The 17,286-nt window shown below is 35.3% G+C and overlaps 1 protein-coding gene across 27 annotated transcripts in view; it reads right to left on the bottom strand.

Annotated features, from left to right (window-relative positions):
- The window catches only part of DLG2 (discs large MAGUK scaffold protein 2), a 1,668,408-nt gene that overhangs the window by 330,681 nt on the left and 1,320,441 nt on the right, over positions 1-17,286 (bottom strand). For all 27 annotated transcript variants that reach the window (XM_036221811.1, XM_036221806.1, XM_036221807.1 and 24 more), the window contains one exon: positions 9,302-9,370. In XM_036221811.1, the coding sequence (XP_036077704.1) occupies positions 9,302-9,370 (69 nt within the window). The remainder of the gene's footprint in view (positions 1-9,301; positions 9,371-17,286) is intronic.

Genomic DNA, 17,286 nt, shown 5'->3' with positions numbered 1-17,286 from the left:
AATTCAAAAAATGTTCAGTTGAACAAATGGATAAATAAGAGGTTAATCAATCAAATCAATAACCGATTGAATGAATGAATGAATGATGGTCCTTGTCTCCTCCATAATTCTCCATGAACAGTCTGATTTTCCACGTAACAAGAAGGTGCATCTACCAATTGTCATCTATCAGTTAATAAAAGTTGCTGATTGACATCTTAAAAGCATGCTTCAGTGGAGTAAACATTTACCAGGACTGGAAATCAGCAGAGAAATTAAATCAAGAATAAAGACCACGGTTGCTTTTCTGGTAATAGAGAGACATCTGGCCTGTGGCATAGAATATGAATGTGCTCTTTCTTTAAACTCTCCTGTAATTGGGCAGGAGAAGGAAGTAAACAGAAATCCTAATGGAATTTGAGGGTCTCTGAGGGATTAGCAATATATGCAGAGAAAAACACCAGATTCGGTTTGTGTATATAAAGATGGATGTCTCAAGATGAGTAATCTAATGAAAGTTGACAAATGATACCAAAAGCAATCCTTGTGATTCCCTGATGTCCACAGCCATACCAGCTCCCAAGTCACAGCTGAGTAAGGTAAAAATACAATGAAAATCATTCTTTATAAGGGGTTCAGTTCAAGGTCAAATGCAATGTCTACTAAATATTCATCAAATGATACCGTAACTGTTTCAATATGATGGATGAGCAACAAAAAAAAACCCATCTGGCCACAACCTCTGTCTAGACTTATTTCTGTGAATAATAAAGACAGGACCGAGAAGGACCTCCTCAGTCAGTGAGTCTAAAAGACGTGGTTGGAATGTCTTCTACATTTCTGTGGAGGCAGGATGGTCTGGTAATGACAGCATGGAGTTGGGAGAAAGGCCTCTGTGTTGTAGTCAAGGCTTCTCGCCTTTTTAAGTACATGATTTTGGGAAGCCACTTAACTTTCTAACAGATCTGTAAACAGGATAAATGATTCTAACCCAGCCTCCCTTACAAACTTGTTATTGGAATCAAATAGAATAGGGTCCATGAGATGCCTTTGTAAATTGCAATGCACTGTACAAACATAAGCCTAGTGCCTTCAGGGTGAACTGCAAAATAGAAGAATAAAAAAGGAAAAGAAGGAAATGAATGGAGAACAAGAATAAAAGAAAAGCAGAAGGAGAAGGAGGAAGTTTATGAAAAGAAGGGAGGAGAGAGAGAAAAAAGATAGAAAATAAGAGGGGCCAGGAAAAGGTTTGGGAGAGAAGGAGGAGGGTAGGAAGCGGCAGTGGCGAGGAAGGATCTCCGAGTTCTGCTACACGGGAAGATAATGACCAAACGGACACATCAGACAGAAAACAAATGGAGCAACAGAACTGCTCTGAGACAGGACTTAGAAAATTGCACCTATGCAGAGACCATACAGTTCTGATAAACAACTGGAAGTCTTCATCGGATGGCCTCTCCAGGGGAGACAGAGAGTCAACCATGAGTCAGCCGCCTCATTAGAAATTTCTAAATGCCAAGCTCCTGAATTCATTTTATTCTTGTCAGTGCTCAGCTGGGAAATACACTCAGACAGATTTGTAATCATCTCTTGTGCAGCCATTGATGATGGCTCTTTCTCTTTGCCTAGTTAACCCTACTCATCATTCAGAGACTTCCATGATCCCCCTGACCTCCCGGGCAAGGTCAGATCAACTATTACAGGCTCTCAGGGAACCACAGACTGCTCTTTCACAGCGTTTGGCACAGTCAGAGATTCACATTTGTTTGTGTGATTATTTGATTAATATTTCCCTACCAGAATGAAGGTATGGTTAGTGTCTGCATGCCTCATCATTATATTTCTAACTAAATTTATTAACTGGTCATAAATGGACAGAAGTCAGCAAGGGCAGCCTTCATACTAGAAAAAAGATACTAGAAAAGGGTGGTATTGAAAGCAGCACAATGGTGCAATATATAGAGGAGGTCGATGCTAGGCCTATAATTAGGTAACTGATAAATCTGACAGTTTGGGTAACTAAATCTTGTTATGAAATAATTCGTGTTTCCTGTATTCATTTTTACTAGCCTAACAAACTTACAATTAAAAACTTTTTTTATTCTTTCTTGAATCATTCAGAACACTAATCAGCTCTTCAATGCCATCTCAATTTGACGTTGTGGGTGATCATATTATTACTAGCATTAATAATTATGAATATTGATTAAGAGGGGGTAATTTTCTAGTTGAATGTTTTGCAGAACACTCTAGTATGTTTAATTATATAATAATGAGGAGGAAGTTTACTTATAATTTACTTTGAGTCCTTTAATAAACCAGCATTAAAAAATAAAAAGGTTTCCAAGGAAGATATGCAAAGTGATGTTAAATAATTCTGTTAGCATTGAACTATGCATGGAAAATAAGGACTATTTATAAAAACAAAAACAAAACAAAATTCTCCAGTGAATTCTGTGGCAGTCGTCTAAGATAAATTCCAGCTGTGTGACGCTGAGCAGCCTCAGTGTGCGAGGCCACAGTACAGGACAGCCCGGCAGCTCTGGACAACCAGACTCCTGATCTATCACTTCTGAACTTCTTCTTAGTCCTCCAGGGTAAAACAGATGCCAACAGTGTGGAGATACGATTGCTCCACTTCTAATTTAACACATTTGAAGGTTATTAAAATCGCTTTAGGTGGTCATTCCACTTTTGTTAACTCACATTCCTATGTGAAACTGGATTTTAAACAATGACTTTATAAAAACAAAAATCTCCCAAACTCCAGAAATCATACTGAGCTCCACATTGTATTTCTATGTCTTACTTTGGCCTCCAAATTGGCCAACTTATAATAAAAAAAACATATAATTCTGAGGAGATTTAGAAATGTGACGATTTAGAAATGTGAGTTTCAATTCCAGTTCTGCCACTTACTGGCTGTGTGACCTGAGACACCTGCCACTTCTCTAAGCCTCAGTGTTCTCACCTATAAAGTGGGATAATGTGCTCATATGCAACAATAATAATTGTCATTGTCATCAGAACCAAATGAAATCCACATAAAGGACTTATAACATTTTGGTTATTAAATATACAATGTTTAATGTTATATTTTAAGCATTTGAGTATGAAAATATCCTTTTAGAATATTATAGTCTATGTTTCTGAATGATGGAGTGCTTTCATGATGGAGTGCTCTATATTCTTTATGTCATTCCTAGTTTCTATCATTTAAAGAAGCCTTTCTTTTATGGAATAATAACAATAGAGGTTAATGTTTATAAAAGTCATTACCTAGAAAATTATAAATCTAGATTCTCAATGTCATCTTGCAAAATCTCTTTTGATATTTTACTTGAAATTTCAAATTTGAAAACTTCTGTTCTGTACAAGAAATTGACATTAACACACACACACACACACACACACACACACACACACACACACACACACACACACACACCTTGTTTCAACAGCAGATGGCGTGAGAAACCCAGGCCCTGTGAACAAATTAGAATGCTATGTATGGTAGCCCTTAAGTATTCCCTACTCTCTGCAGCCTCGGCATTTTTTCAACACTGATAAATTTTGAGCAATTCTTAAAATTTGCTGTAATGACATCTTTTATATTTTCAGCTATACACATGTAAAGAAGAAAGATTACAAGGCCCAGGAAAGGACATCTTACAGAGTAAGAAAATAGAAAAAAGAAGCTGTAGACCATTTGAAATGGGGCTAAGAAAAATGAGCTGACAGCTCAACTAGGAGCAGAGGTGGAGACTTCAGGGACACAGGAAGAAATGAAAAGCAAACACACGATGGTGACGGGAAACAGATGATCTGGGGTGATCTGCTGTTCTGATCATTCTTTATGAGTCCCTTGACGTTTAAGCTCTGACAGTCCTTCTCCCCTCCCAGGATGGAGGAGGGGTCTATAAACTCCCTTAGTCCCTCCAAGAAGCTAGGATTCTTCAGCAAGTGACCTAGCAGAAAAAGTAAGGCTGGAACTCTCTCTCACCCAGAGCTACGCAAGAGGCTAGTCTGTTGTTATTGGAATAGGAATCACAAACAAAAAAAATTGGGAGGGGCGTGGGGTGGGGTAGGGGGACATTTAATTTCTTTTCCTTCCACCCACTTTCCAGAAGTGTGATGAAGTATTTTAGCCTTTGATGCCTTCTCCCATTTTGTGTACTGTCATGGGATTATACCTTTTTTTTTTTTTTTTATTATTACATTAGCTTCCTTTTAATGGGATGTCAGGAGGAAGAGGAGATTAAGACGTGAGCCACATCTGTCAACTTGAACCTGAAGCAAGGATCTCACACTGTTAACAGGGATGTTATTCTGCCTTGTTATGTCTGGCATAGGTATAGATGATTCAGATACAAATTTAAAAAAATAGCAGTAACTCTAGGTAGTAGCTCAATTAGACAGTTTTGTTGTCTCCACGGATCAAATTAACTGGAAATCTGAAATATTGTCACTTATTTTATGTCAAGCTAATAGCAACTTAGATGAAAAATATATAAACACATGGCCTTTTAAAGTACATTCATTTAAAAAATATTTTCTATAGTCGATTTCATGAAGGCATCAGGAAAGAGAGTTTTGAAATAATGAAATTTCCAATTTCAGCTGATTGCCTACACTCAGCAGCATAACACCTTAATGGGAAACCTGTTAAAGACCAATTGGCCTATGCAGAGTGAAAAACGACTTTTGCAATATTTATTCAGTGACAATGACTGTATGCCACATTCTCTATCTTATGGACAGCTTGAGTGTTCTGGGCTTTGTAGAGAATTACTGAGGTATCCCCTTCTAAATATTCCAGCGATGAAAATTCTTTCTACTTTAAACATTTTGTTATATCCAGAGCTGTTTTACGTAAATAACAAATGTTCAGATTGGATCTTCAAACTAATCTAGGATATAAAAATAAAATTTTGTTTGTCTTCTCAGGATACTTGGTGCTATTGAGGGTCTAACATGTACTTGCTACTTTTACAGAAAGTTGGTGTGTTGTATGCTTTTCTCCCTTTGAGGAGGAAAACATGCTTAGAGGGGAAGGGTCCTGTTTAAGATTAATAGTAACAGATGACAGAGAGGCCACAATTCAAAATCAATTCTTTGATTGAAGAGTTAGTTTTCTTCTATGATTGTAGGGAACGGAACATTTTTCTTAGTGCATTATTCATTAGATATGAGGCAAACTGCTTTATACCAGTCAACAATACAGTGAGAATACTATTTTTTATTTTTAGAAAAAGAGTCACTTTTGTGTTATGAAGTCAGGGTAAGGCCTTCACATTTTTGGCTTCATCTTAGCAGAGAATTAGATTTACTGCTTACGTTTATCACATAGGCCATTCCATTGTATTGTGAAACAGTATAAAATGCTTAATGAATGCTTGTTGGCAAACTGCTGCTAATATAATTTTGTGAATAAGAAGAAAGAAAAGGTTTGGAAATAGCTATAGAAGAAAATTTCATTATTTGGCATAGCTTGAGGAAATCTTTGTGTTAATGACCAAAATGTGGACTGATAGCCACCCAGCCAAAAATGGTCTTCATAAGGAACAAGGAGGGTTGTGTAGAGACCAGTGATAAGCTCAGCCTCCACAGCCTCACCTCTACCACAAACAACACCTCAACTACCTAGCATGCCCTTGGGCCTCCAGAGTCACTCCCAATGATGGTTATTACTTCTATTTAATGACTTCTAGGCTTAGAGTCAGTTTCAGTTCTTTGTAATTTTTCCCCTGGGAAATTTTTCACTTTGTCTAACTTGGCGTGAATGTGGTTTATGAATGTCGTGACCAGTTTAATAAATCCTCTTCATGCCACATTACAGGGGATGGAGTTGAATAGTGGAGTCAAATTTGATTTCAAATCCAAGCTGTGCTACTTTCTATGTAAGTGCTCTGGGAAGATTACTTAACCTCTTTGTGAATCAAAATTTAGAAAACAGAATGCTTATTTCATAAGAATCTTTTGGAAATAAAATTAGACGAATAAGCAGGTAGATGGATGGATAGGTAGGTAGGTAGATAAATAGATAAATACGTATAGAGATCTATACCCTACCACCTAAGAAGCACTCAAGAAATGTTAGTTTATTTTCTCTTCCCTTGAAGGAAAATCCATGAATTTGTATTATATTTCTCATATCAAGTTGCACATTTTGAAAATAATCTCATTAAGCACCCAATGATGCTCCCTTCCCTGTCAATATGGAATCTTAACCACCCCCCCCCCCCGCCCCCGTCAATGTTTTATTGATGGCATGCTGCCTGCCCATCCTTTTGCTAACTCTGGATGTCCTATCCTTGGCTCCTTCCATACATCTAATTTAACATGGAGAATTCAAAACTGATCACAGTCTTTTGGAGGATATGACCCATGACTGAGTTTTGTGGAAGAGTTTTTCTAAACTATGGCACTTTCCAGAAAAGGAAAATTGAGGGGAGTGGTATGGAGGGTGCAGTCATAAGGCTGATTAACTCGTACTGCGGGTGCTGACTGATGAACGTTCTCAAGTCCAATTGCAGAATGTTTGCGGGCTGGGGAGACTGTTTCCTCTCATGTGTTAAGAATTCTCTTCGTCTTAAGATTTCTAGTGTGTGTGTGTGTGTGTGTGTGTGTGCGCGCGCGCGCGCGTGTGTGTGTGTGTTTAAGACATTTAAGACTATCTTTTATTCCGGTCCTAAATTCTTTCTTTTGGAGCTGAGGATAAGCTGATATGTAGAAAGGCTTAGGTTATTCTTTAATGTGTTTAATAAGCATTTAAGTATAATCCTGTTAATTAAAATATTTTTATATAAATATTAACAGGGAAATGAAGCAGACTCAAACAGTGATTTGGAGTGCTTCCACAAATGATTAATAGCTATGCATATAAGAATATGTCTCTCCAAAGCACAGTGAAGATATTGACTGTTTTAACAAATTCTTATTTAATAAAAATGAGAAAATGTCCTGCCTGATAAGTTTATATTTTATATAAGAACAACAATTACTATAGAAAACACGCATGTCAATATTATTATAAAAATTATATATATATATACATTAATTTGATTTTTGGAAAAAATTCTACAAAGAAATATTATTAGTATTTACATTTTACAGATGAGGAAACTGAGGCACAAAAAACTAAGTAACTTCCTTTCACATAACTAAGTTTCTGAGCCTGGATTTAAATTCAGGGAGTCAGTTTGGATCCATAATCTAGACTACCTTATATATTATTACAGAATCAAATGCTCTGAAATATTAATTGAGAACATCTTGTATCTTTTTTCTTTTTTTAAAAATGGAATAGAACAAATGTTACAATGAATAGAGTGTTCTGTTGAGAAATAAGTTACTTAATTCCCCAGAGCTAAGTTCATATTTAGTCTACCACCTCCATCTCTGTTATTTCTTTTGTTTTATTTGTTTGCTTTTTTTTTTTTTTTTTACTAGAGGAATTAAAGCAGCTTGATATTCTTTATCATCAAAAACAGTAGAGGAGCACTAGCAGGAGAAGGGAGTGCAGTGTTCATGGATGGGCCACATTCCTTTCGCTCACCATCCCAAGGGTTTGGGGATATTCAATGCGTCTCCTTAGCTGAAGGCAAGAAAAGGCACTCCATTAAAAGTATTTATAAACTGTATGCTGTTCTAGAGAGGAAGATTAACATCTCCCTCCCAGGTAGATATTCACTTAGCCATGGTGTTTGCTGACTTGCCCTATTCCTACAGGGGGTGGAAAAGAACCCTGGGGAGAGAGGAGAATGTTATCAGGGAGAGAGGAGGCAAGGACCATCCCTGGTGAGTCCTACATGAGGGGTAGGAAAGAGGGCTGCTGCTGCTCATGCAAGTCTCACATTGGAAGCTGCTGAGGATAGGTGAGAAAGGGGGGGGTTTGTGAGGAATTGCTGCAGTTTGGGCAAAGTGGTGATCACAACAGAAGACTACAGGGTGCTAAAACTGTTTTTTTTTTTTGAAAAAGATAGTTGAGTCTCCTAGGACATCACACGGCTGGAAGAGTTGGTTGAGTCTCATAGGATCAGTGCGTGTTTGGTTCTCTACCCACACAGGCTACATCACCAGAGACAACCAACAAAAAGGAGACAAAAGTAGTAGAATGGTAAGGAAATGCCATTTTCCGTTTCCGTCCTTATACCCAGTACTATCAAAGGATAAATCTAAGAGAAAGGAAGATATAGAGGGTGGTGTGTGTGTGTGTGTGTGTGTGTGTGTGAGAGAGAGAGAGAGAGAGTCAGTCCAAGTATGCACACACACACACACACACACACACACACACACACACACACACACACAAGTAGACCACACCTCTATCAACTCCAGAACATTTTGGTGGAAACCAAGTCTTAATGATGTTGGAAAGAGGGACAGAGGTCTGAATAAAACATAAGATTTTCAAATGAAGAGAACTAATAAATAAAGTGGGAGGTTTGAATTGAAATGCCATCAAGGAAGGTTAATTGGCAAGTAGGGTTAAATAAAGCATAGGTGATAATATACTGGAAAAATAAAATAATTAAATTTTTATATATTAATCAATTAAGTGTTCTCAATTAAACCAGTTGCAATAATAAGGTAAGTGGGAGAAAATATTAGCTCTTTTTCCCCAATCTCTCCAGCTTTTATCTAGCTGGGGGAATTTAGAAATAAAAATACTAAGTCCTCTATATCTGTAAGCCTACTCTGCCAACATCTCCATCCTCATCTCCACTGACTTACTCACACTCTGCCTCAGAACTGAATTACTCGATGGCCTCATGTGGTCATGTTTATGTTCATGTTCTTTCTTCTGCTCAGAGTACCTTTCCTTCCAATAGATGCTTTAGGCAAACGTCCGTAGATGCTTCAGTTCTCTACTTGAGATTTACATCAACTCTGAAAACATTCTGCTGCCCATTCCCTATCTGATACCCGTTCTCAGCCAAGTATCCTTCCTGAATCCTCCTTTACTCCCTCATATGTATCTCCTGTGTGATGCATACACTATATACAAGTATGTGTTTGTATTTCTGTAACTCTCACTAGACAAAGAATCCTCTGAAGGGAAAGAAGAAATCTTATATGACTTGTTAAATGTACTTTGTAGCAGTGTTTTGGGAAGTAACATAAGCTTCACAGATACTTGCTGAGGGCAGGGGGAAAGAGAGACAGAGTAAAAGAGAGAGAGAGAGAGAGAGAGAGAGAGAGAGAGAAAGGAAAAGGGAGGGGGGAGGGAGAGAAAGAAAGGAGAACCTTTCTTTATGCTCGCAGTGATAAAACCGCATAGTTTAGTGTAGGAGATGGCTCTATATTACTTTTATCTTACCCTTCCAGTGAGATGGCCCGTTGGAGAGTCACTGAAGGCTGGCGGGTTGCAGTGCTGTGTTGTGAGTGACTGCAAGAAAAGAGAGAGAGAGAAAAAAAACATAGATCATTTATTTAAAATGTCTTCATGCATCCTGATCAATCCTGTGGTCAATAAAAGAACCAGTCTTGAAAGAAATAGGTAGAGATTAAACCACTGTTCTTTAGTGATAAGTAGAACATGTCCCCCAAATACAAATGACCAAATAAGGGGTTAGTTACGATTTCCACATAATTTGATTAGTTAAAAATAATCTTTAAATGACAGGTTGACATGGAAAAAAACCCCACATATTTGAAAAAGATAATTTTCTCCTTCTTGGAATAAGACAACATAGAGCATAAAAACAAATTTCATTATGATGCAATGTATCATTTTTTAAAGTAGGATATTTTTCCACCAAACAAAATTTTTAAAAGAATGAATTGACAAATTGTAGTAGCATTTAACTAGAATAAATTTATTAGTTCAAATTTGTAACACTTGTATACTCAGTAACAATTTTGGTTGAACACAAAAACTTGAAAAATGGGGCTTCCAGCTTCATAGCAACTTTAGAAGTTAATGTAACTTCGCGTTTTGTTTTGATTGCATGGTAACAAGATAAGTGGTTGCAACACAAATTATAATATCTAACATTTATTGAGCACTATATATGTTAAAAAATTTCTAAAGTTTATATGTTTACATCTTTTCTATTTTACAACCCTATGAGTATGCACTGTTCCATTTAACAGATGAGAAAAATAAGGCATAGAGAGGTTCAGAAGCTTATCTAAAGTCATGTGGTAAATACCTGTGCTTGAAATGCCATCTAGACTGTCTTATTCTAGAGCCATTATTCTTAACCATTATATTATATCATCTCCCAAAAGGTAAGAAATTTTCAGGTTTGTAAGAATTTGCTTTGCAGTTTAGTATTTTCTTCAGTTAGAAAGAGATAAAGGGACACTCATTTGAGATACACACAATGACGATTCAAAAGCAAAAATGAATGCATTGTATGTTTTGTATGTGTTAAAATGTATGATAAAACATATCTCAATGTATAATTTTATTTGGTAATATTAGTTTAGTATTTGAGTTATACTATTAGTTACATATACATGTAGTGTATGAAAGCATATATACAAAGATATATGTATAAATAGAAACTTGAGTCAAATGTTTTCAGAACATTATACTCCTTCACCCAGCTCTAGGATTTCTCAGCACATACTCTGAAAACACTGACTGACATTGCCACAGAAAGCCAAGCTGTGGAATGCAGATTTTTATTTGGAACCTTGGTTGTTAGGAGTGAGAAGAGGTGGCTCTCTGTGAATAGCATTTAGTTGTAATGTGGATGGCATTTATCTGAGGTTGAGAGAGCAGAATTTTGGGGTCTGTAGCTAAACCCTAGAGAATGATCTTCAAGTTAAGCATTGTATACTTTGTTTCCTGGCATCCCCACAGTGCCAAGAACCACACATATTCACTGGACATGTTTTGATTAACCACTTGAAAGGTATCATAACATTCAGGAGCTGGACCATCTAGCCAGACTGCCTGAGTTCAAATTCTACCTCCACTCCATATCCCAACCTATCATAAATTACTTAAGCTCTCTGTATGTCAATTTCTCATCTGTAAGATTGAGATGCGATAGTACTTTCCTCATGAGGTTGTTATAATGATTCAATGAATTAAGTGTTTTGAACAGTGCCTTTACATGGTAATAGAAGTTGCATAAGTGTTTGTTAAATAAATACACAAAAATAATAAATAAATAAATAAATAAATAATATGATTTTGCAGTGTGTACTTTGAGATGTATATTAAATAAAAATTATTATTTAGATCACTTTAGTTAATCATATCATCAATGGTATAAGGTGTATATTTGTGAGTATAATTTTAGTGATCAATATTAAATTTAAATATATTTTCTACTGCAAAAACATTATGGAATTAATGGAAATTAAAAGAAGAGAAAAATATTCACACATAATTTCATTACTTCGTCTCAGCTTTACAGAATTATCTAATTTCATTCTTGTAGCTGTCCTATAAGGTAGGTATAAGTATCTCCATTTTATGTATTAGAAAGTAAAACACATAGAACTTAAAAAACTTGTTAGAAATCAACAGCTTGTAAATATGGAACCAGAATTAAAACTAATGGCTGTCTATTGCCAAGTGTATGTACTTTCCATTCTATGCTACTGACTCTCTATGTGCCCACATGTTTTATATAGTTTTAAATATACATAGAACATATATAGCCACATATCTTGCATTTTTTCCCTTACATTATAATTTAAGCAGTTCTGATAGGGTCTCTATAATTGTTATTTTGGTGTTATATAATGTTACTTCCTATGAAAATATAATTTATTTAACCATCCTTTAATGGTTAGATATTGAGTTATTTTTATTGTTTTAATATTATAGACAATGCTGCAGTGAACATACTGATATCAATTAGTTTTTTTTAATTTGATAATTTCCTTTGAATGTTTTACCCCAAATTAAAAAAAAAACATTTGTTAGGTTCTTGATTTATGTTATTAATTACTTTTCAAAAGCTTTGTACCATTTTATTGCCTAGAAAAATATTATACAGACACATACTAGTTTATAATATGTGTCATTATAATTTTTAAAAACTGATAATTTAATCAGTGCAAATAACACTTCAGATTTATGAATATTTCTTTGTTTATTAGTGAGAATGATAATTTTTTTCCTATATGCTTATTTGCTAATTGCATTTCTTTTATTTAAACTGTTAATCCATTTTTTTTTTGTTTTTTGTTTTTTTTAAACATTTATCTTCTACCAGTTAAGAAAGTACCAACAGTTCTTCTTAGGTAAAGATTAACGATGCTCGCTAACAAGATTAATGAGCAACTGGAATTTCTGATAACTTCCTCACTATTAGCCTAGCCCACATAATTAAAACAAGGAAATATTCAGTAATCTCACTTTACTTATCTCTACCTTAAACTACTTCATTATTCTCCCTTAAATTATTCCAATAATGTCCCTCCTAAAGTTTTAGTGACACTATCAAATGCAAAACGTACCACGAAATGCTCAGAGAATTTGACTTCTTTTATATTACAGATGCAAAGTTAGCTAGTTTCTCCTACCATGTAAATTTGGAACAAACAGAGACTTTTACAACTTGTAGTTACCCTTTTACTCTATTGAGACAATTATGGTGAATTATCTGACAGTCAAGATCTTTGGGCACAAGAAACTTTTTGTTATTCCATAACAGTTACATTTAAGCAGTACTTGCAAGGGGAATATTAGGAGCTACCTGATGATGATAATAATTGGTACTTTAAAATAAATGCTAAATATCTTCCCCTTGGACTAAGTCGTTTTTGTTATTCCCATATTATTGGCTCCATAGATAGCATATTGCTAGTTCTAGTTCCATGACTAAGAAATTATAGCCAAACACTGCATGGCTCTTTCACCTCCACAGGCAGAGAGGCCAACCAGATGGAACTCAGAACTGCAGTGGAAAGAACAGAGGGTGGAAAGCACAGCTAAAACTTAAAGCTTTCAACAATGGAGAATTAAGTGCTTGGAATGTGTTCTGTCATAAAATAAACAAACAAACAACCTATTCACAAATGGACACCATCCCCGTTGTAGCTATAATTTTCCTAGACACTGTCAAACATCTCTTCTGTGAAGCATTCTATGATATGCCTCCCCACCTCCCCAGCACAACTGACATGCTGCTCTGTACCCCAACTCAACTCTTCCACACATGTATAATTGCATCCAGGGCTAAGAATCACCACCCTTTATTTCTGTGCCTGTTTTTCCCCACTAAATCGTGTGTGTTTTCAGAGCAAGGAGTAGGGCTTGTCCATGTGTACATTCTCAGGCCAGGGCCCACAAAAGATGTTTTTGAATGATGAGTACCATGGATTGAATTTCATCTATCTGTAAGGACACATGCTTTATTTCTTTTAAACTTTGTAACAACACTGAGAACTAGCTATTATGTCCATTTTCAGGGAAATTAAATTAGGGCTCAAGTTTTCACAGGTAGTACTTAGCAAAAGTAGAATCCAGGTTTTTCAGTTCCAAAGTGTTTGCTCTTCTGAAACAAATTATGTTACTTTTCAGAAAAGTGAAACCAAACCTCTGTGATTAGTCCATGCGGAGCAGTCAACATATTAGTTAGGAAATGTTGAACTTTCACTAAAGATCATTGACAGCTCTTTTTTTTTGCATAAAATGTCACCCATTATTTTCACCTTATATGTTCAACTTGCATGTCAGTGGCTTTCAAAGGTCTTTTTCTTTTTTTATGAAGATCATTTAATAGAGGGATTTCTCTGTCCTAATTAGCGAGCCCTGAACATTTATGAGGACTTAAGTGATAATGAATGGTGGGTGAGTCAAAAGAGAATGAGGAAGGCTCAGCATCATGTCACAGCTCTGATGCTGGGAAGATGTGCCTGTCACCCAGTAGAAAATCTGTAGGATTGACTCTGTACTTAGGTAGCTAGGCTGAGGTGTCAAATCAGGTGACTATGGAGGTAAGTCTTACCAAGACTTTTTAAGGCTCAGAGAGAGGAAAGAGCCTTATTGCCTTTCTAAATCACGCTGTCATGGAATAAAAATGAGCCAGAGACCAGAAGAGTCTGATTTTTTGAGTGAAAGATTTCCTAGCTGTTGCCTAAAAAAAAAATGGCATTTGAATGATGCTGAAAGATGTATTACTATTGCTGTGTTAAATTAATTTTTTTGAGCATCTGAATTGAAATTATTTTATTACACATGGAACACAAAGGTCCTATCTGGTAGTAATAAATGGCTTTTTAATTTTCTTTTTCTCTTACATAATGAGAAACAAGATAAGTGGTCTTTCCAAAATATCGTAACATTAAAACTATGTTATTTTAATGAAGAGCACAAAAAGGTTTTTTTTTGTCTTTTATTAACAAACTGATAACAATAAACTTATTTAATGTGCCTTTTAAAGATCCATCCATCACTGAAATATCTTCTGACATATGTTCAATGATTTCATTCTTCACTCACATTTCTGAAGAATTTGCATCTCTCCTTGTCATATTTAACTCTTTGAAAACTGTATCTATCATTTATCTTCTCTCTTAACATTTATTTTCATCCTTTTTTATGTCTACTTGCCTTCTCTTCAAGCACATGCATTAAGTTACCACTATTCTTAAAAAGGAGAATATGTCTTCTTGGATATCCAATCAGTACCTCAAATGCAACATTACCATAATATCATCATGTTCCTCCATGAAGCTGGATATTCCTCCTATTGCTTCACTGATACTTAACATGAATTTTTTTTATGTATTTACTTATATGTCCTGTTTACATCTAACAAATGTTAATCGATTATTTACTCAATACCAGGGATATTGTCAGATGCTTGGGATGACTCCGATTACTTAATAATGTAGTACTCAATAAATATCTGATAATAAAGAAGATAGTGAAATCAAATAAACCATTTGGCACTTTTTCATATGGGAAACATTTTCAATAAATCTCCAGGTATAGTTGATAAACAAACCATCTAAGTTGGATCTGGAAGGATGTATACGTATATTAAATGGTGGAGAAGGAAAAGAAGGCTTTCTGAGATTCTAGCAGAGTATGATCAAGGTCATAGAAGATGAAAAATATGTGTTGTGTTCTCACAACCAGGAGTGATTTGGCATGGCTAGAGCAGTGATGAGGTCAGGGAGCTTTCTAGGGGTAGATCATGAGAGGCAACAAATATCATGCCAAGAGGTCTGGACCTTATCTTGAGGGCAATGATGAGCTCTAAGTGTGAGTGGAGTGGAGGTAAGGATGGTAACATCTATGATTCAAAAGGGTAAACCTGAAAATACTCTGGACAATAATGCCTTAACTTGGATAATAACAGTAGGAATTAAGAAAAGTAGACACATATGGAGGTAAAATATCTAAGAATAAATAAGAGGGGGCTACGGAGAGAGCACTTTGATCTCCTGAATTGATTCTAGTTTTCTAGATGGTGGACATTTCTTCTGAAAGTTAAAATCTTCTAGAGAGGAGGAACTTGCTCTTGCCAGGGTAGCTGTGCTCTCTTCTAGAACTTCCAAACAAGCATTCAAAAGTAGATCGATTTTGGTGTTAGATGTGGGGTGGTGATGAGGAAAAATGAATTGAGTTCTATTATTGACTGAGAGGATGATTACACTGCTAACAGAACCAAGTAGTACAAGTGTGCAGAGGAAAGTACATGTATGGTTAGAAGAACATAATTAAGTTTGGTTTTGTAAAAGATTAGCTTCATATGCCTATTATATATGTGGGAAATACGATCTACAGTGGAGCAGCTCTAACTATTGAAAAGTTCTTCCTTCTCTTGGTATAACTTCCACCTGTCCATAGTAGCCACTGAACAACGAAGATGCTCCTTGCTTCTTCTCTGTGTTAAATACTATTGGGTCAACACCAATTCCTGGTGAACCTATGAATGAGTAATATCCACAGCATCTTGTCCTCAACAGACCTGCTCGGATCCTGTAGACTCATGCCTCTGGCTTCTTTTATGGAGTTATCTACCTCATATTCGGCCTTCTTCTTTTCCTTTTTTGCATGTTTTACTCCTCAAATAAACATTCCTAACACATTTTGTTCTTTCTTTATAAGATGGCTTCAAAATTCCTAGATGTCTTTCTCTGTTTAGCGTTAACTTTTTCTTTTGATCATTACTTAAATTATAGAACCTTGAAATGATTTCAGTGCTCCAGATGTGTCAGATCAGGGCTGAGTACCATGAGATACTGACTTTCTTCCTTCTGGATTCTATATTCCTAGTAGAGCAGCCCAAGATAATATAGATTTTTACAATATGCTGAATTGTATTGTTAAGTTCAAGGTCAACCTAACCTAACCTCTCATATATCTCATATATCAAATGATTCAAATTAAATCTATCATGTACTTCTACACTGTTTCCCCCCGCCACCACTGGGTTTTTTTTTGAAACTCAATATAGTTATTAATAACTATTTATTAAGCATCTAAGATGTGCTAGGCATTAATCTTCACTCATTCATCTAGTATATCATCTTCAAATATAATAAGGTGCCCTTTATATTTTCATGCAAGGTATTAATTACAATAAGAGACAAGGACTGTGCTTTAGCAAATCATCACAAATCTTCCTCAAGTTTAATAGCCCAAAAGTTTCACTATTGAATGCTCTTAATCAGTATCTTTTTACAGATTAACAAATCCTCTCCATCCCCTCAATGACAACCTGACCAGTGCCCACAGAAAGTAGAATGCTCATGGCCCATATATTTCTATTCTTTCTATGGACTTGTATGTTAAGAATCATTTGTAATTGTCAAATCTGTTCATTCCTATTTTACTCATTTTTCATAATGATATAATTTAGTTAAATGTTACAAAAATGAAATCTGAGTATGTAAAAAGGAATTGTTTATACCAAGAGTAAATTAACTCATCTAGAAAGACTTCATAATCATATGTGGGTAAAAACATTGCTGCCAAATTAGGTGTGAGAAAAACAACTGTAAAAATCAAAAATTAAATATGAAAATTTTACTTAGTTTACATTTGATTCTCATCCAAATTTTAAAAAAATCTAAACTAGAAAGCATGGATGATAAGTTAAGGGTATGCTTTATGCAAGAGAAATAAAGTAGAACTTCATTAAAAAATATGTCTCAGTTTCTGTCCATTCAAATCAATTTGTTATGCTAAACATTTTAAAGCAATTAATGAACAATTTAAATGTTGGAAATAATGTTATAAAAACTGTGGCCAAAGGTTAACAATTCTAGAGAAAATCTTGATTCTTCCATATAAAAAATGATAAGAAACACAATTTATTAACTGATCTCTGATAAATTAAAAGTTCTGATTATTTAAGAAAGAAAATGCATAACATTGGA

This window comes from Rousettus aegyptiacus, unplaced genomic scaffold (assembly GCF_014176215.1).
Source record: "Rousettus aegyptiacus isolate mRouAeg1 unplaced genomic scaffold, mRouAeg1.p scaffold_m13_p_5, whole genome shotgun sequence".
NCBI classification, from domain to species: Eukaryota; Metazoa; Chordata; class Mammalia; order Chiroptera; family Pteropodidae; genus Rousettus; species Rousettus aegyptiacus.
This window is presented reverse-complemented; position numbering and strand designations above follow the sequence as displayed.